This window comes from Trachemys scripta, chromosome 19, assembly GCF_013100865.1.
Source record: "Trachemys scripta elegans isolate TJP31775 chromosome 19, CAS_Tse_1.0, whole genome shotgun sequence".
NCBI classification, from domain to species: Eukaryota; Metazoa; Chordata; order Testudines; family Emydidae; genus Trachemys; species Trachemys scripta.
In genome coordinates, this window is record NC_048316.1 from 3,704,111 (window position 1) to 3,725,494 (window position 21,384).

General features: G+C 42.3%; 1 protein-coding gene across 1 annotated transcript in view; it reads left to right on the plus strand.

Annotated features, from left to right (window-relative positions):
- Nucleotides 1–21,384, plus strand: part of MEGF6 (multiple EGF like domains 6) — a 245,461-nt gene that overhangs the window by 13,521 nt on the left and 210,556 nt on the right. The window contains exon 3 of the mRNA XM_034753186.1: nt 10,196–10,305. Coding sequence (XP_034609077.1) covers nt 10,196–10,305 — 110 coding nt within the window. The remainder of the gene's footprint in view (nt 1–10,195; nt 10,306–21,384) is intronic.

The following is a 21,384-nucleotide window of genomic DNA, read 5'->3' on the forward strand; positions in this document are numbered from 1 at the left end:
ATACTAGGGATCAGTTTGAGCTGGATAACCCATCTTTTTGGGGGGGGTTTAAGAATATTAATATATTCCCTTTTTCTTTTAATCTCATCAGAGCAAAGACTGCTCAGTAATCAGAAGAATACTAGGATTGCCTGGAGCAGTTACTATATGAAAGTACAGAGAATCAACCCAAGCCATGAAAATTCAATTGAGGGACATGCTCTGATTTTTAACAGTGACAAAACTCTTCTCCTGATTCTAACGGAAAAAAGTTTTAGGCAGAGCTTTAAGGACTGGCTCTGTTCCAGGATAGAACAGGTCTTGAAACTAAGACACTGACGCACATCCCTTTTACATTATATCAGATTCCGTGCATGGGTCTTGACCATGTTAGATTCGGATTTTACTTCAAATTATGATTTGTTGGTTCTCCAGAGAGGCTGTTGTTTAAAAACGATACAGTGCGGTACTCACGCTGCCTCTGAGATATGACTGTACAGTGGTCTGGGCTGAAGTGACTGATTCCTAGACAGTCAGATTGCCAGTGAATATGCTGACTCACATTTAGGTTTGTTTGTCGGCATAGTGGATATATGCACATTCACTGCGCGCTGTTTCCTTGCCTAATTAGGGCCTAATATTAGTCTATCAGAAATCAATGGCAAAAACGTCTCATTGACTTATGTGGAAGTAGGATTCTGGTCCTTAGTCACTGAAATGTTTAACGGAGGCTCATTGGCTTCTCTGGCTGTACAGAGCTAAAAATCTGAAAAGATAAAGGTCTACAGGCTGAAACTGCTTATGCTGCATTTAGCGGTGGAGTTCTTCTAGGCTTGATTAAAGACTCACTAGGTAAAGTTCTATGGGCCATGTTATACAGGAGGTCAGACTAGATGATCATAATGGTCCCTTCTGGCTTTAGAATCTGTGAATCAGAGAATAACATGCTGCCATCCATGAGCTCCCTTCCAGCCGGCACTGGGCAATATGAATATCAGATTTGCTGGAAAAAAGATTAAATTAGTGCAGGATGCTGTCAGCAGCTCAGCTGTGGTCTTCAGCTGCTGTTGGCTCTGTGATGTGGAGTTTGTTAACAGCAGATACGCATCAGTGATCATCTCTGTAACCTGGGAGCACCACTGAATGAGGCAGCATGCTAGGCTGTGGATGAAATCAGTCATGCCAGAAGAGCTATAATGTCTGCTCTGAGAGGTGGTGGCTGTTGGCAGGGTCGGCTCCATAGTTTTTGCCGCCCCAAGCAAAAAAGCAAAAAAAAAAAAAAAGCTGCTATCGTGATCGGGAACTCTAACGCCGCCGCTTCATTCTTCGGCGGCAATTCGGTGGCCGGTTCTTCCCTCTGACACAGACTGAGGGACCCGCCGCCGAATTGCCACCGAAGAGCCGGACGTGCAGCCCACCTGCTTGTTGGGCTGGTGCCTGGAGCCGGCCCTGGCTGTTGGGGAGATTCACTATGATAACTGCTGTCATGAAGCAGATGACTTGATGCTTGCTTTGATGCACTATAGGGCTTCCTTAAAAACGGGTGATAGAGATAAGTAGGACCAAATTTAGTCCTGATATAAGCTGGTACAACTATACTCAAGTCAGGTGAATTACACTTGCCTGTATCAGGGATGAAGTTGGCCTTTAGTAGTTGAAGTGCAGTGATCTGAACTGAAAGTGATTGCAGGTGTTTAGCTTCCTATCAGATAAGTAGCAGGTGAGCCTAATTTGGGATCATAGAGGCTATTGAAAGCTGGAGAAGTGGGTTGTGAAGGAAGGACACTGCAAATGCTGAATTCTGGATCTTTCCTTCTCTGGATGCAGCCCTGGCTAAAGTAGGTCAAGGCCAAGCACAGATCTCTTTTGCATTATATTGCTTTCTGCCCCCTTTTCTGTTTCCCCGTCCCCTTGAACAGTTATAATCCTTTTTTATAAAGCCGCATCAGGAAACTAATTCTAAGGCGGTATCTTGGACTGGAGACCGCTTTTAAGTGTTGGGTTTAAGGAATTGCTCTTAACCTATAACTGTCAGTAATTATCTTGGCGATAATATCTATGTAATGGTAATAAAGCAGCAAACAAACCCTCTTATTTTCAGTCACAGAGTCTGTCTCTCTGACTGTGTTTGAGAGAGCACTTTGAAATGATAGGTGCCTTGTCTGCTCCTACTTCAAAGGTTGGCAGTTCTCCAGTCACAAATGTCTGCTTCAGGTCTCTAATGCATGTTCTTTGACATTGTAAATCAAGGAACTAAAAACAACATAATTTTCCATTGGGAACATCTGTCTACTGGTGAACAGAAGTTGCCTTGTACACAGGATGAAGGTAGCGGTTCAAGCTAACTATGTATTATTATTGCCTTTTTTGGTGGAAAACAATGATTCTGTGTATTTGTTTCAATTTGTTCTTGGTTTGGTTTATGCACTTTTTAGTGAATGTGGTGCTGGTGAAATGTGCTGACTTGGCAGCCCCATAGACCAAAGGTCTCTGTTTGTCCACAACAGACACCGTGTAGGCAGCTGCAGCCTGATTCCCCATTCTGTCTGCCGAGGTACATCAGCCCTGAAGTGGACTGACCATTCCTAAGAGAAAGAGAGAGGTGCATTATCCAGGCCCATTCAGACCTTAGCTTCTGGATTAAGACTCCAAACAAGATTTGTGTGGATAGGGTTTTTTTTGGAGTGGACCCCTGTCTGCTAGGAACTGAGCAGAGGCCCACCAAGATAACTTCATAGTTTAGTTAGCTAATTTACAGAGTTGCACAGACCCAGCTCTGAGAGCTGTCTTGGAAAGAGACATCACCTTGTCTGAGGGTGGAAATCAGAGCCCTCAGAGGTGGCCAACTAATGGGTTGGGGCAAATGGTGTTTCACAATTCCAGGGTTGATGACAGCTTGTATGTTCCAATGCTGGGATTTAGTTTCTGCCAAAAACCATGGGGCTGCCTCCATGTCACTGGGAGCAGAATTTACCTGTCGAATTTGAAAAGTAAGTGATATAAAAGGAACTTTAAAAATCCTTTCATCAGGCTCTGTCTGCTGTTCTCTTCCCTCTGACCTTCCTGCTGGAAGTTTCCATTCCAGCAGCAATACATCCCATTAGAATGGCGATCTGATGCCAAACTCTCTTGTGCTGTGCAGCTGAAGTCACTGGAGTGCTCGGTTACGACATCCATGGGAACATTATGCAGCCTCCGTTTCACCCACTGGAGCTGCTCCAGTTGGACTGTGCTCCAACAACACTGGGTTCAGGAAACATATTAACAGGCTCAGGATCTGACACACAGAAGGCTGAACTGAACTTGGCTGCAACTTATCTGAGTTAATGGACGTGACTAGGAAAATACAGCACCTGCTCTCCCTAGTGCTTCTGTGTAGTTTCACCTGCTTAATGACGAGCAGCTGTCTGTAAGGCTGAGTTGAGAATAATTCAGTAAACATTAGTGGTAATTATCGATAACCCCTAATGTCCCTGTGAGTGTTCTTGTGGCACTGCAGATACTGGTAAAGTCATATCATTCGGAGCCTAAACCCTTAGCAGGCCTGCTAAAATGGATGAATTTTGTGTGGGTCAGAGTCCACTAACAAATCCATTGTTTCATTTTTTTTTCCAGGCTTTTTCTGGGGGGGAGGGAGGTGAGTAGCTGGGTGGAGCAATGGAGAGCTGAAGTTGCACCACAGTTACAATTACAATTGTCTATATATACAAACACCTACATTCAAAACCATAACCTGTGTGCCTATCTCAGAGTGACTGTCCAGTGCATTACAAGCTTCCATAAAAGATCTTACTCGATGTACTCTTACAATAAAATAACACAGTATGCAATCAGTTGGGTTAATTGCTTATTTTTGAGGGTTTAAATCTTAATATATGGAGATATACCTATTTCATAGAACTGGAAGGGACCCTGAAAGGTCATTGAGTCCAGCCCCCTGCCTTCACTAGTAGGACCAAGTACTGATTTTGCCCCAGATCCTTAAGTGGCCCCCTCAAGGATTGAGCTCACAATCCTGGGTTTAGCAGGCTAATGCTCAAACCACTGAGCTGTCCCCCCTTCTGTTCTCCCCTTGGGGTGTCTGGACACTGATTGTCCAAGAGTCAGTTGGGATTTGGGGGGGAGGGGGGTATTGCTATAAGTGATAGTGATTGGTTTTATAAAATTTGTACGTGGGCCCAGATTATTGGGATTACCACATTTTATAAAACTAAATAATACTTTATGCTAGAAAATCTACTGTAGGGAACAGTCTTTCATTGTCCGGGGCATCAGTGGTGGTGGACTAGATTATCTAATAGGTCTTGTCCAACTACCACTTCTGTGATTCTGTGGTCCTGCTGGTGTATTAATATGTGGGACCTCAAGACATGGTGGTTGCTGATTTAGAGTGTGAAGAATTGTTTTGTATTGGCTAAACTAAACATCCAAGGGGCTGTGTAGCTAGCTGCTCCTGGAAATGTATTATTTTTGGTACTATTTTTGTCTGTTTTAACAACAAAGAGTTTAGTTTGACACAGCCTTCAGTAATCACACGCTGATGCATGTATGCAGTGTACTCAAGGGTCTGCAAATGGATCTTTCATCAGCAGGACATGACAGTATTTTTCTAAGCTAGAGTTCCATTAGCTCTCGCTGTTCTGAATAACTCTGGGCCAGAAACTCTGAAAGAGAAAACAAAAGCTAAGATAAATAATCTCCTTTAACAGTTCTTTCCACACCTCCCTATTCCACCTTCCACTTTCTTTATACTTTGTGACAGCCATAGAGGCACCAGCAACTGGGACTGTGCAAAATGTTTGCATCACATTTTAAATCTACTTGAACTAAGCCTTGGGTTCAAGATTCAGTAAATGTGTTCACCTCGGGCTTGACTCATAAAGTGAATTGGAGATGGGCCAATGTTCACTCAGCTCAACTAGACATTTAGAAATCTGTTGAGGGCAGAATGGAACCCAGGCTCTGTGCAGAATCTCCTGCATTATTAGGTTTTATTGATTGTAAAGGAGGGCAAGAAAAGAGACAGATTGACATTGGGTTGCTGCACTAGCTGGTGGCTTTGCTTTGCCATCAGAATGAATGCTTTTCATAGCCGTTATCTCTTGACTGAGATTAACGGTTTGCTGCCAAGCTGGTATTTTATCCCGTGTTGGGGAATGTTGATTGTTTTGGGTCCCATTAACTGCATTTTTCCATTTCTTTCTGCGCAACATCTCTGGATGCTCTGTTAGGTAGCAAGAGTAGCTCTCCATCCTACCAGGGATAGCTCAGTGGTTTGAGCATTGGCCTACTAAACCCAGAGTTGTGAGTTCAATCCTTGAGGGGACTATTTAGGGGTCTGGGTCAAAAATCTGTCAGGGACAGTATGTGGTCCTGCTGTGAAGGCAGGGGACTGGACTCAATGACCTTTCCCTTCCAGTTCTATGAGATAGGTATATCTCCATATAAAAAATACCAACTCATGAAGGAAGTTGGACCAGTGCTCAGTGAAACAAAAAGATCAGAGAATTATTCAAATTAGGGATGCAAAAACACCTAAGTTATTGAGTCACCCCAGCAGGAGTGGAGAGTGGTTCCCAGAGCTGTGTTTTCTCCAGTCTAGTTTTCAGTGTCTGGATCAGTTGGAATATTTAGTGCTTCATTTGTTGTAGGATGTTATATTGGATCCCATTTTTCTTGGTAAAGTTTTGCACATGGTAGGACTTTTCCATATCTTCAACTCCTCTCCCGTAGTTCTTAGCCACTGTCATCTCCATTCCACTGCTTCCATAGGTAGCCTGTCATAATATCTTAGAGAGTTTTAGGCTTGAGCACTGCTTCCTCCACTCCCCTTTGACCTAAGTAGGAGCTGCACATGAATGTCCAAGGGCAGAATACAGTCTATCAAGTTTTTCCTACTGTCCTTTGATTTTCCTTGGAGCAGCTTGCCTTCCGTGTATGAGTCTATGCAGCCTGAAAGAAAAACACACTGTCTGTTGTAGTACAATCCAGCAATGTCTCCATGAACCTGCCTGGGAAAAAGATCTTTTCCTATCACCACAATGCATAGAAATGTTTGTGTTCCCCACTCATTGGTGGGTAATATTATTCATTTATACACTGAATGCTTTTGGGTTTAGTTACATACCACATCCCTGGCATTAACTTTGCACATTGTAATGCACACTGCATTACATTAAAAGCAATATTTGTTTGGAACATAAGGCGTTGGGTGGTGGGACCAAGAGAACCAGATAGATTTCAGCCTGATTGCTAAATGTCTTTAGTGCCTGAAAGATTGTAAATTCCATTCTTAGCTGTATGTGGACCCAGGTTACTTCCTTCACAATTTGCTAGCAGCTTGTCCAGAAAATGGGTAACTGCTTTTATTTTTGTCAGCTGTGAGGTCACATACTCATTGGCAATGAAGTGTAGTTGAAGATTTCCTTCATGGGAATTAATTGGGATAGTGCACCATTATTTAGTTTCTTTGTAGAGTTATGTAGACAAAGTCAAACAACCAGGATTAGTTAGGATAAATATTTTCAGTGGATGCATACAACACTTTCAACTGTACCAAATATTTGTTGTTGTTGTTTGTCCATTGTGCTTTGGGTGAGCAGTTTCATGTTCTGCCGAAGTAGGATTTTAAAAAAAAGCTTCAAAAGTTTTATCTCTGTTTTGATTTTCAGATACACAGAGCACTAAATTTCCGAGGGGAAAAAGTCACATTTATTTATGTTTTAACTCAACTTCTGTTCGCCAGACTGACATCCCACCCTGTAAGTCATGAGCAGAAGTCATTAAAAGATCTTCAGTTTCTGCCTTAGTACAATGTCTGTGGTAACAGAGCCCCATTCCTGCTCAGGGCCATGGGCATTACCAAAAATAAGCATAATGATCCTATTGGGCCCTCAGAAGTACTTGAGCTTCAGCCGCTGCAAGACCTGTGGTGTGACTTAGTGGATAGAGCACAGGACTGGAACTCATCAGACATAAGTTCTATTACTGACTCTGCTACTAGCCTGCTGGGTGACCTCAGGCTAGTACTTCCTTCTTTGTGTGTCAGTTTTACCACCTGTGAAATGCGGATGATGTTACTGACCTCCTTTTTGAAGGGCTTTGAGATCTATGAGTTAGGTATCATTGTTATTTACCCTGTGCAACAGATTTGTGATGGCAGTTGGTGGGGTTTTTTTTTTCAGGATTTGGTTGGGTGGGATATTGGGGTGGCTGTTAATTGGGAGCTGGGAAGGGTTTTAACAGATGGTGTTATGCGGGGGGCACATTAGATCAGGGCACTTGTCACTGGGGGCTTATCTTTCAGAGTTGAGGGGTCATGGTGGTCCAGAATGGGAGGGAGTTCAATACAGATGCTGAGGAAGAAGTCTCCAAGAAGCCTGGGGTCTGATGGGGCCATGAATGGTGCTCACTCTTCAGGGAGGCCAGAGAGAATGTGAGCTACATTTGGCCTTCTAGTTTGTTATTGAGAAACATCTCGGGCCTGAAAATGTCCCAGATCCGACTCGCTGAGGATTAAATGTTCCATTCGTCCCCAGAACATGTGACCCAGGAATTAGATCTGTGAGGATTGCACGGGCTCTTTCTGCCTTTTGGGTTGCCCTTCCAGAGAACACCCCTGTGTTTGGATTTGAGATAAATGTCTTCAAGTCACCAGGGCCTGATGAAATGCATCCTAGAAAACTCAAGGAGCTGACTGAGGAGATATCTGAGCCATTAGCAATTATCTTTGAAAAGTCATGGAAGACAGGAGAGATTCCAGAAGACTGTCACCATATTTGCCCTTTTTCCAATCTGTAAAAAGCGTTATTTCCCAGAGAATTACACACCAGTCAGCTTAACTTCTATACCCGGAAAGATAATGGAGCAAATAATTAAGCAATCAATTTGCAAACATCTAGAAAATAATAAGGTGATAAGTAACAGTCAGCATGGATTTGTCAAGAACAAATCATGTCAAACCAACCTCATAGCTTTCTTTGACAGGGTAACAAGCTTCGTGGATGGGGGGAAGCGGTAGACGTGGTATATCTTGACTTTAGTAAAGCTTTTGATACTGTCTCTCATGACCTTCTCATAAACAAACTAGGGATATGCAACCTAGATGGAGCTACTATAAGGTGGGTCCATAACTGATTGGAAAACTGTTCCCGGAGAGTAGTTATCAGTGCTTCACAGTCATGCTGGAAGAGCATAACGAGTGGGGTCCTGCAGGGATCAGTTCTGGGTCTGGTTCTGTTCAATATCTTCATCAATGATTTAGATTATAAGTGTATTCTCTATGCCATTAAGTTTGTGGATGATACCAAGCTGGGAGGGGTTGTAAGTGCTTTGGAGGATAGGATTGTAATTCAAAATGATCTGGACAAACTGGAGAAATGGGGTGAAGTAAATAGGATGAAATTCAATGAGGACAAATGCAAAGTGCTTCACTTAGGAAGGAACAATCCGTTGCACACATACAATGACTGCCTAAGAAGGAGTACTGCGGAAAGGGATCTGGGGGTCATAGTGGACCACAAACTAAATATGAGTAACTGGTAACACTGTTGCAAAAATAAGCGAACATCATTCTGGGATGCATTAGCAGGAGTGTCGTACGCATGACACGAGATGTAATTCTCTACTCTGCGCTGATTAGGCCTCAACTGGAGTATTGTGTCCAGTTCTGGGTGCCATATTTCAGGAAGGATGTGGACAAATTGGAGAAAGTTCAGAGAAGAGCAACAAAAACGTTTAAAGTTCTAGAAAACATGACCTATGGGGAAGATTGAAAAAATTGGGTTTGTTTAGTCTGAAAAAGAGAAGACTGAGAGCGGCCATAACAGTTTTCAAGTACATAAAAGGTTGTTACAAAGAGGAGGGAGAAGAATTGTTCTTCTTAACCTCTGAGAATAGGACAAGAAACAATGGGCTTAAATTGCAGCAAGGGAGGTTTAGGTTGGACATTAGGAAAAACGTCCTAACTGTCAGGGTGGTTAAGCACTGGAATAAATTGCCTAGGGAGGTTGTGGAATCTCCATCATTGGAGATTTTTAAGAGCAGGTTAGACAAACACCTGTCAGGGATGGTCTAGATAATACTTAGTCCTGCCATGAGTGCAGGAGACTGGACTAGATGATCTCTCGAGGTCCCTTCCAGTCCTATGATTCTATGATTCCAGTTCAGACAGACCCTGAAATGCATCACACTGCCTAATTTGAATGTAAGATTAATAATCCCTCCGTGGGAGAGGAGCAGATTCACTAGAAACTTGGCCCAGGATTGCTGTGAAGGTTTGCAGTCCTCAGGGACCCTTTGAAGAACCTGGGCTGGATGGTGGGTACTTTTATACAGAGCCCAGTACTGGGGACATGTGAGAAGCAGTGTTGAGTGTGGCACCCATGCTCCTGGCACCCCTTTAGTGGCCATAGCTGTCAGTCATGAAGCCAGTTTTATTTTATATAAATAGGACAGTTCTGGAAGAGGCAAGGAGTGGCATGAGCCCCGAGAAGATCTTGATGCATTTATGAATGGGATTATATAACTGTATTGACTGCTATATCGGGGACTAGACTTGATGAGCCAGGAGGTGCCTTCCAGTCCTATGTGCAGTGGTGTAGGGTTGAGTGTTAGTCATGGTTGGTAAAGGGGAGCAAGAGAATTGAGGAGACTAGAAACTTCCCCACAGCTTTGCCTGTGAGTAGCTTGTTGTTTAATGCACAACTGCATTAGGAGCCGTCTGTGCATGGAATAGCTTGACGTTTCCCAGTCGGATGCTAGCATGATTTTTTTTTATTCCTTCATCATAAGCCAAATAGTTTTTGAGCTCTCACCAGCCCCTTGGTGTGACTCGCTCACCAGTATTAGATGAAATACCTGTGGCTTTTATAAATTGACTTTCCTTTGACAAACAGCGGTTTAAATTAGGGGGGAAGCGGTCACACAAAACTGCAAAAGAATTAATGAAATATGCAACTTGGAAAAGAAGAGAAGTGCTAGGCTTGTTCTGGAGCCCACTCCCCCGGGGCTCTCTCCTCCCTGGTTAACATGGATTGAAAAGCATTATGTTAAGATCCATGATTGTTATTAGACTACGTGGAAAATATGCAAAGTATTTGAAATTAAATTCTTTTTATTTAGGTTCTACTGTCAGAATTGAATCTTCTGTGCACTCCACTTTCCTACGAAATCCTCCTCCTCCAGGGGTTAATGGTGGTTGTGTTTTGTGTTTTAGAACAGCCTATTACACAGACTACAGGCAGGTGTACAGCATGGAATACCAGACCGTGTACAAGTGCTGCCCAGGATGGTCCCAGCTTGGAGGGGATGCCGGCTGTCTTTACTGTAAGTACCACTGCACACCAGTGAGGTTTTCTTCTCATTCCAATTGTCTTTGCATGCTTATTTCATGGCCTGTGCACTGCAGCAGATGCTATAAACCCCTGTCTTAGAAGAATACTTTCTTTTAATGGGAGGGAAAGTTTCTCTCTGGACTCCTGTGAAGTGGTGTGAGCCACTTTCTGTTTTGTATAGAACTTCCTCAATCTAACACACAAAGATGTTCAGGGTCACATTATTCAGTTACCCAGTTGCCAAAAGCTACTAACATTTTAAAACATATCACAATCTGGTGATAGAAACTGTCCCACTGGCAGAAGCTGCAGAAAGCTGTAATCTGAGTGGAGTTATCATTGAGCACAACATTAATTGCTGGTTATGTAAGTGAACATGCCAGTGATAGCTAATTTGCCCACCAATTCCTCTTGCTCAGCATTCTCTGGAGCTGCTTCTCACCTCTTCATCGTAGGAGGAGGCCTTGGAAATGAAGCTTTTGAACCGTTCAGATACCAAAATGTGCTTTACTACTTTGTTTCAGGAGCCCTGTGAGATTCGGCTGGAAATTGATGGACACTCAGCTGTGTGTGCTTCCTGTTTTGTTTGCCCCTCCCTGCACTTATAAATGAGAGAGAGAGAGAGAGAGGTTCATTCATGAATTAACATATAAGGGGACGTGTCTCTCAGACTATCTTGAAAAGGATCAAATGGGTCAAATGATTTTTGGTTCTATTTTAGGGTTTTTCATGCTTGGAATTCAGCTGGCTGAACTTGGGGCTCTCCCTACCCCTTTCTTTTTGGCTGATCTCCCCTTATAAAGGACGTTGGGACGTCTTAAACTGCTGGTGTTTCGTACTGTCAGGACCTCGACAGAAGGTGTTGGTGTCACATTCCCAGAACAGGAAGTTAACTGTCCAGTATGAATAAGCTGGGGTTGTGATATCTCTAGTGGTTTAGAGTGAGGGACTTGAAGTCAGGACTGCTGGGTTCTAGTCCCAGCTCTTCCACTGCTGTGCTTTGAGACTTATGGCAAATCACTCTTTGCCTCAGTTTAACCATATGCAAAATGGGTATAAAAGTACCTACTTCATAAGTGTGTTGCAAGGCTCCTTTAATGGTTTTTAAAATGTATTAAATCTTTTGATGGATCATGCTATGAAGGTGCAAATTATTATTAGTATTTGCTGTGCTTTTATTATGGAACATGGTTAATTAAAATGGTATATTTGGATAGCTTGAAAAAAGGAAATATTCTCTTGGATCTCACACCGATCTAGCCAAGCACATACATAGAAATAAAAGTCACTAGTGAGGGAGTATCATGTATATTCTTCATGATTATATTATTAATTTCATGCTCAGTAACTGAATAAAATCATCAGCTCCTTTTTTAATTAGCATTGGGAGATGCATTTCCTACCAACGTCATTAAAATTTAGCTTTCATTAGAGGTGACAGGCCGGTGAACTAACAAAAGGGGTGCGCGTGCTTGGCTGTCTTGGCATCAAAAGAATGAAAGCCAACAGTTTTCATATCCATTTTAAAAATGATTTTGATTGTAATTGACCTGGGGCGTTGGAAAATGTCTCCTACAGCTAGTCCTCTTTTGTTCTCCAGAGGGGCTTGCAGACCCCTTTTCTTGCACTTGGCTTGCTAGACACATCTTACTCTTTCACCCTCACTTCAAGAAGCAAATTTTTATTTTTCTGATTTAAAGGATGATAATATAGGCGACTAAGCCCATTGTGTCAAAGGAAACTTTGTGGCTACTTAATAACCCAATGGCAGCAGGCAGATAATACTCTCAGCTGAACTCAGAAAAGTGACTACTGTAATGAATTTCCTATAGAGGAAGTGAATAATTCTATCCAGGAAGGGAGTAAGAGGAAAGGAAAGAGAGCTGCCTAGAGAAACCTCTTAACTTGTCATCCCAGCTATATGTACTGAAAGTCAAAGGTGTTGGAATAATCTCTAACTGCATTGTACTGTTTGTAGAAGAATTGATTCAGGGGATACTAAGCAGAGGGCATGGATGATGCTGGACTCTCATAAAGAATGAAGTATGTCTGGACCTTCTGAGAACAAAGGCATTGGGCTATTTAAATATTCATCATGTGCCTGTTCCTGACATGATAGGAGAACAAATGCCATTTACTTTCTTATTATGCATAAGTCAATAGATCCTGTTGTTCCCTTTCAAGTTTTGTTTGTTTGGGTATTTTTGCTTATGATTCCTGGGAGGAACAAAGCTAGAAGTTTTTGCTTTGTGCCTGCAATGGAGGCTGAAAAGCAGACTTCAAAGTCAATGATTTTCTCTTGCTTCCTGTTCACTAGCCTTGAGATTTCAAGGGGGGGAGAGGGGGAAAGGTGATTCAGGTAACCAGTTAAATTAATATTTTGGTGGCAAGGGGGGTAAATGTGAAAAAATAGGAGGCTTGTGGCTGCAACGCGCTCTCCCATACCATCCTGTTGTCTTGGTTAACTCTGCAAGTCCACTCCTGCATCTCTGCTTTGGCTGTTTAAGTTCTTGACTCCCTATAACTCCAGCAATTCCACTGTTGGCTGCCTCTGTGTTTGGCTAACCCTGAGCACTTAGAGTATCCCTGTCACAGGCAGCTCATTTATTTTATCTCCTTTTTAACAGCTCCCAGGGTCAGCTTGGTTAGTCCTGGGTGTCTCTGCAGGCGGAGCCAATATGGGCAGGAACTCAGGTTGAGTCCTGACTAAAGGAAAATGAGGCTGTTGCTACTCCAGAAAAATAAAAAAAGAGGGAGATGCCAAATTGTTACCAGAAATTAAGGTGAGGGATGAACTTTGATTTGTGGATGACAAGAACAAGGACCTGTCTGATGCTTTAGAAAAGGAAGGCTTTTGGGAGGGTCGTTGCTGGCCCAAACCCACTTCAGTAGAAATTCTGGCAGAATTGGAGAATCTAGAATGCAAAAGGGCTGGCTTGATAATGTGGAGCTGTTGTTTAGTTTGTGGCAGAAGGGTTTCAGTTTCCGAAGTCAAATGTTTTTTCACTGATCACATCTGGCATGGGCTCACATGAAAATGTGCACTGGGTTTCCAAGCACCTTTCTGGATCTTACATTCAGCCTTCTTTATTTTTTATCTTCAGTTTCTTTTGAGCTTAAAACTGTGTTTATACCCCTAGCAAAGTGAAAATATAGATGCTCCATCTCCTACGTTCCATATTCAATACGCCCATAGCATATTTCTCGCTTGTGAGGCTTTATAGTGGTATTTAATGATATGGCACGCACTGAGGTCCCAATAGTACTTCAAGGGAGAGCTGTGCTTTAACTGTGTTAGGAGACAGCTGTGTTGTAACCATGACTGCATTAGACAAGGACTATAGACTAGGTTTTTGGCCCCAGTTATAACATGGTTTGGTCCAGTCTGCGCTGTCTGATCAAACTTTGTTAGAACCCGGTGAAGCAACAACAGAGTGCTTAAGCCTGGTGGCTAAAGTTGGCACACCACTGTCAACCACAATAGGAGAGAGCTGCTGTTGTTTATCCTAAATGTTCTATCTACCCACCATTCAACACTGCTCTGTGGGATGGCAAGTGACTTGTATCCAGGCTTTCTGCTTCAATCAGCAACATATTGTGATTGATGTATAAGTCTGTTGTTCTTTCATGTATCAAAATATTCTGTCCTGAGGGTGCCCTGTAGCATCTCCAGCTTTTTGGCTTGCATGGGTGTAATTACTTTTTTGCCCAGTCCCCCCGTTCTCTAGTGTGAACTTTTTGGTTTTTTTTGGTTCTTGTTGAGACTTGTATGGATCCTTGAATCAGAAGGGGAGGGGTCAGGATGGAGAGAGGAAATGAGTTGAATAAACTGTATGAATGAAGAACTACTTTGACAGAGAAGTGTGCCCAGTAACCTGTGAATTCTGCAAGATCTGCTGTGGAAACTACCTCATGTAACACAGAAGGCTCAGGGCCTGGTCCTCAGCTGGTGTCAATTGGTGTAGTTCTGTTGAAGTAATGGAGCTATGCCAAATTATTTTAGTTGAGTGTCTGTCCTCAGAGATGTAATAGATCTTGTTCCTGCTCCATGCAGACATGTGGGCAAGGCCATCAGTGGCAAAAAATATAGTTAGAACTATAAGGCAGAATCAAGCCAACAAGAACATCTTTTTCTGTCTTCCGATTTGACTTAACATTTCTTCACCACAGTATGCTCGTTCCTCCAGGCACTTGAATGCTCCTATACAAATCTCTTCGCTTGCTTTTGTGAGGCTAACCCCTCCGTCTGTCTAAAAGCAGAAGCGCATGATGCTCTATTACCGTAACTTTGTTCTTATACTCCCTGTGTTCTTATACTTGTGCCCATAGCTTAGTCATGCCTGTAGTTTCCCTCTTTCATAGTCATGAGGTAGTATCTGATGTATGATAGGATCTGCTAAATAATATTATGGGAGACCAAGGCCCCGGTATCTGCCTGGTTATTAACCCAACCCTGAAGAGTGTGCTTCCCCCAGGGCTGTATTACCTGCCTGGCAGGAGAGCGCTTTGCCTAGGCAACTGATACCATAACTCTGCCTCTTCCTTGTTTAGCAGGCTTACAGCTGACTTGAAACACTGAGGGCTTATTCCAGCCTCCAAAATGTGCTTGTCCAAGTATTTAGAGGTGTGAGAATGGCCTATGCAGTACCATCAGGCTGGGGCCTGCTTAACGACCCACAGAGTTCAGCATCTCTGCTGGGAATGAATAATTAGGAAATGGATGGAAAGTTTCATAGAAACACCCTGTAAAATGTCACTTAAGGAAGAGGTCTAAAGAATTAATGCTCCGCAGAGATTTGAAAATTTCTTGAGGAATATTTGATTTCCCTGCTATTCCCCTCCCCCTGTGCCATTTGCAATTGTGTCTGCTGGGCTTATAACTTTCCCAGGAGTTGTCAGATCTCACCTTATAAATGTGTAGTGCTCAATTCCCTTGTGGATTACCTGCTTTTTCTCCTCCCTTCTGCTCACAGTGGAAAACAAGTGATGATTGATTAAAAAAATGAGATTTTTTTAAAATTTGAATTGGATTATTTTACTTTAATCCATTTTTCTTTTTTAAGATAAATCTACTTAAAATTAAAATTTGAAATTATGATAAGGCCTAAACTACTTGTAATTAAACTACATTTAAATAAAATAAAAAGTAAATAAATAAAAATTAAGGTGTACATGTTTGCTGCAGAAGTTCTTTAAAAGTCAAACCTCTGAACTAGTGGCAGTCACTGGCTAAAGCACCTGGAACCAGAGAGTGTTGAATTCCTTTTACCAGCTTTTGACACCACTAGCCTTTTTTCATTTCAGTTTATTCTGCTAGTTCAATTGAATGACTAGTTCAGTCAAAGTTAAGAAACCATCAAGAGTTGAAAGGCAAGCTTGTCCAATCTATGAGAAAAACTAGGTGTGAGAGAATGAGATCTACTAGTTCTAAAGTCTTGAAGGACATGGTCACCAGAAACAATCAGCTCAATTTACTAATTACAGATACTTCCTTTTGTTTAATAAATCAGTTTTAAATGCAGAATGACTCAATAAACTTGCTTTTTTTCTTGTCTAGCACATTTTTAATTTTTTTTTATTTAACTAATATACCAGTTTTACAATGTTGTTTTTATACACTTTTAATTGAATGCCAATTTCTACCCAAATAGAGCTTGATACAAATCACAAGTAAAAATGATCACATAATAAGTGCATTATTCACCATTTTCTAATATAATGAAATATGTAAACAATAATCTGAATAAATGTGTGTTAAGCTATGTAATTGTTTAAATATGTATAGATATACTGTGTTCATATGGTTAGGAAAAAGTACCAAACTTTGTGTAAAGGGCTATGTCTATTTGTAAATGAAAATATTTTTAAATAGATTGAGTCTCATTGGTTAGAAACTTTCTTTAGCAAAATAATTAAAAAATACAGTTGCAAAACAAGATGAAAATTGATTATTTAAATCGAGGTTTCCTGCTTGATGATTTAAATCATGATTAAAATGTGATTTAAATCACTTTGACTTAAGTCAAACCATGCTGCTTCGCTGCAGCTCTGTTACCATGTCATTCCTTATTGCATTTTCACCCACCTTTGTCCTGGGCCATTCATCCGCACAGCCCAGTTTAGAGAGGGAAAAGGTCAGAAGTCATGACAGCCTTTTTCACTCATGGTATGGTATCAGATTCCTTTCCTTAATGATAACTGATAAGATTGACTTTTGAGCTAAAACTATTAGTTTCAGATGACATCTGAGATGTCACATAAATTCCACATGGGTTGAATAGTGTAGTTAAGGTCCTTGCTGTGCAATACAAGGCCTGTGTGTCTGGGTAGCCTCACGATGTCTACTGTTAGTTCCAGGATGCTGAAAAGTTGGGTCTCGTCAAGTCTGTACAATTGGTAGCTCTTAACCTGAATGGAATGATTGGAGTTCAGTAACAGACACTGTGTCTGGGCACCCCTGCTAACTCCTTCCATTTCAGAGAATGAAACTGTAGGATGGAGAGGAATTGAGGATGGCGAAAAGGAGGGAAAACGAGGAGGAACAGGAAGAAAGATTTAGTGGGTGATTCAGTACTTTATGACTTTTTGATGGGTACAAGCCAGTCTCAGTGCCAGCATTTCTTGTGCTATTAATGACTCTCGTTTGTCTTCCAGGTTCTGAGGCACAGGCTTGATTGTGGCTAAAGAGGGAGAATAAAATGTTAAGTCTGGCGTGGGGGTGGTTATCAGAGACTGAGGTGGGTTGAAAGAGCACTTTGAGCATCCCCAAGGGGTGCATAGAAAGCAGCCAAATTCTAATCGCCTTATTAAGAGGGGAGCTTTTATTAGTCACAAATGGCCTATTAAAGACTCCAAAGTGAGTTACCCTGCACTGAACTACATATCACACTGCCAGCTCTGTTTAGCTTTAGCATATCATCTAGTGAGCAGTTAAACAGCACTCAGCAGGACCTACTCTGGCAGCCATGCTCAGCTGTTGGTTTTTATTCTGCAAATATGTCAGAACTCTGCTTGGTGCATAACCATGGGCTGCACAACCCTCCGAAAAAAATCTTGTACCAGGTCTTCATGAGGGAAGGCTTGATTATTTTGTAAGGTGTGTTGGTTTGGTCCACAGCAAATATGTTCATATAACAACTTAATTTCCTTAATAGGTTGACTTTCATGTGTACTTTGCCCCTTGGCTCCTGGAAGCTTATTGTTTTGTCAGTTCAGAGGGCTAAATTGTATTTCTGTTCATAGAATCATAGAAGATTAGGGTTGGAAGAGACCTCAGGAGGTCATCTAGTTCAACCCCCTGTTCAAAGCAGGACCAACCCCAACTAAATCATCCCAGCCAGGGCTTTGTCAAGCCTGACCTTAAAAACCAGTAAGGATGGAGATTCCACCACTTTCCTAGGTAACCCATTCCAGTGCTTCCCCACCCTCCTAGTGAAATAGTTTTTCGTAATATCCAACCTAGACCTCCCCCACTGCAACTTGAGACCATTGCTCCTTGTTCTGTCGTCTGCCACTACTGAGAACAGCCTAGCTCCATCCTCTTTGGAACCCCCTTTAGATAGTTGAAGGCTGCTTTCAAAGCCCCCCTCACTTGTCTCTTCTGTAGACTAAATAAGCTCAGTTCCCTCAACCTTTCCCCGTAAGTCATGTGCCCCAGCCCAGTAATCACTTTCGTTGCCCTCCACTGGACTCTCTCCAATTTGTCCTCATCCTTTCTGTAATGGGGAACCCAAAAGTGGACGCAATACTCCAGATGTGACCTCACCAGTGCCAAATAGAGGGGAATAATGACTGCCCTTGATCTGCTGGCGGTGCTCCTATGAATGCCATCTTGGCAACAAGGGCACACTGTTGACTCATATCCAGCTTCTCGTCCACTGTAATCCCCAGTTCCTTTTCTGCAGAACTGCTGCTTAGCCAGTCGGTTCCCAGCCTGTAGCAGTGCATGGGATTCTTCCGTCCTAAGTGCAGGACTCTGCACTTGTCCTTGTTGAACCTCATCAGATTTCTTTTAGCCCAATCCTCCAATTTGTCTAGGTCACTCTGGACCCTATCCCTACCCTACAGCATATTACGTCTCCCCCAAGCTTAGTGTCGTCCACGAACTTTCTGAGGGTGCAACCCATCCCATCATCCAGATCATTAATGAAGATGTTGAACAAAACCAGCGCCAGGACCAACTTCTGGGACACTCTGCTTGATACCAGCTGCCAACTAGACATGGAGCTGTTGATCACTACCGGTTGAGCCCCACGATCTAGCCAGCTTTCTGTTCCTTTTATAGTGCATTCAACCAATCCATACTTCTTTAACTTGCTGGCAAGAATACTGTGGGGTGAACCTTTTGCCTAGGATCAAGTATAATTTTGGTTAAAGATCTGATGTATCCTCTTTTGAAAAGCTATCTTCTGTCCTGGATGATCTCTTCCATATTTAACTCATATGAACATGTATGTTGTGGTACAGTGTATGGAAAATGCTTTTTTCAGTTAACTTTATTCTATTGTATTTGACTTCCCAGGAAACCTATTCTACTATGTTCCTGTAAGCCTCTACCCCTTGTCTTTTGAAACAGTAATAGGTGGGCTTGGCAGGTTGCATTTAAATGAGTAGTTGTCTGTAAACTTCGATGTCACCTGACACACACACACACACACACACACACAAATCAACAACAAAACAATCCATTGATAGTAGCTGGTGAGTGCAGCCTTTGCTGCACCTTGTGCCTGCAGGGATTTGTTATTTCAGCCCTGCAGCCGCCAGGCAGCTCTCTGCAGCCCTGCGCCTTTACTCACCAGCTGGAATTGTGAGGGCTGTCTCTGGGCAGGAGCTGCTCAGCAATGGGGTGGCCTCCCCCAGGGCCTGCAGCTCATCGTCCTTCTGGCAGTGCTTGCTTTCCAGCTTCTGCCCTCCTGAAGTAGGAAGTGCTGGATTGGCTCCTATCAGATAGGGAAGGGTTAAGTATTCACTTAGGCTTTAAAGTTCATGCCTAAACATAAATAACATTGCCAAGGAATGAGCCAGAGAATAGTGATTTCCCCCCTCCCCTCACCCTCAGGGTCAGACGTTACCCTGATAAAAGCAAGTATTTCTATATGGTAGCTATTGTCCATTTCATAGTGTAATACAATATGAATACCATCTTTTATGAAAGATTCTAATTAACCTTTGTAGTCTATACACAACAACCATTTAATCCATTAAATAGCAGCCATGCCTGGGATGAAATGGTAGGAACTGTTTAACAGTAAAGAGCTGCACTGTGTAACAGTGGAAAACCATATGTTGCATCTTCTGTCTGAGGATCTCTTTACAAGCGTTAGTGAATTAAGACTTTTAGGCCCCTTTTGCCCCTTATGGAATAGGATATTATTATTATTTCCACTTTACAGTTGGGGAAAAGGAGGAACAGAAAGGTGAAGGTACTTGTCCAAGCCTCAGAGGAAGTTTGGGGCCTGGTCAGGAGTAGAACGCATATCTAGTCACGTATTTCCAGTATCCCCTAGAACCAAGCGGTGGGCCTTCCTTGTACTGACTTGTAGGGAAGAGCATCACTTACTGCACTGTCAGTACCATTCCATGCAGCATCTAGAGGTTCCTTGTGGATGCACAGCCAAACACTGAGCCAACCTGACTCTATCTAGCTTATGAGATCTCACAGGATCAGAGAATGAAACCCGAAGAGCCTTAACGTTCCACCGGGCCTGAAGGTTATTTCCTGCGTGCAGAGAGAATTCCATTGAATAATATTGACGTCCTCTTAAAAAAAGATGCTCTCTTCCTGTAGGACTAGAGTACTGGTGATATTTTAAGGTTGTGGGACTTTACTAAAGATGCAGCATGGAATATATCTGTGATAGGAAATCCCAAGGAAAATATCTATAGATACTTGGTCAGATTGTCTTTATACTTGGGAGGGGGGGGGGGAAAGACCTGTGCATTTGGAAGGAATATATAAAAACTGACATTTGTAAGAGGAGCCACCAGAACTTGATTTTTATGAGTGGGTTTCTGAGCTTCTCCACAGGTAAAATGTATGGGTTTGTAATGACACCCAAGGCTACATAGTCATAAAAAGTGACTTAAACATTAGCTAAGAAGATTGATGGATTTCTGAGGCAGCATTTCATCACAGTCTCATTAGTCTGGGTATAGGGGTATTTTAACTTCAATGCTACCTTTTGTATTATTAAGCAGTCTTTTGGGGAGAAAATAAAAAGTGGTCAAATACTTAAACTCTAAAACAAGAACTAGCACCCGGGCTAAGTATTTCAGCTATAATGTCTCTAAGGTCTAAGGTGGGGGTTCAGACATGGGTCAGAATGGGATTTAAATCAAGGTAAAGATACAGCTCAGCTTTGCCAGTCATGATCTACTCCGCTCCATGACAAGGGAATGTTTGCCTCTCAGAGTTAACTGCCTGAGCCCTTTGAACCTGAAGCAGGTACAGAGGCGGGACAAATTGTGACATTTATAGTGCTGTGAAGTTTAACTAAATAATGACACTGTGTCTTTAAGAAAAATTGGAATTCTGCTGGGCTCAGTTGACCAGTTGATGGTCATTTTGAAGAGAGTCTCCAGAGACACCAAGATATAGCTGATTTAGTGCCTTTGAAAGAAAGGGGAACTGTAGTTATTATTACTGATTCCTGTAACATAGGGTTAAAGATGTGACACTCAGAGCACATCTCCAAGAAACAAACCAGCATCACAAAACTAAATTATTCCTCTCCAGGTACTCCTGATCTTCTTTGCTGGGTTGGTTGGGGTTGAATTACGTGGGTGGTCATCTCTCCCTCTCCCTCTTCCACTGATTCAACCTTTAGTCATTGTGATGGAGAGGTCAGTCTGTCCTGATCTTTGTTGTGAGATTTTTGTGCTTTCACTTATTTTGAGATTGCACACCAAGCTCCATTTAAGGATGGACCCAGGTGTATGTCTTTCCTGTATGACAAGAAGGGGTGAACTGGTATCCACCATTTCCTTGTGATACTACTCCAGCAATCTAATAATCTAACTCTCAGGAATTGTTTCTTGATATTCAGCATTTATTGCCTTCTATTCACTT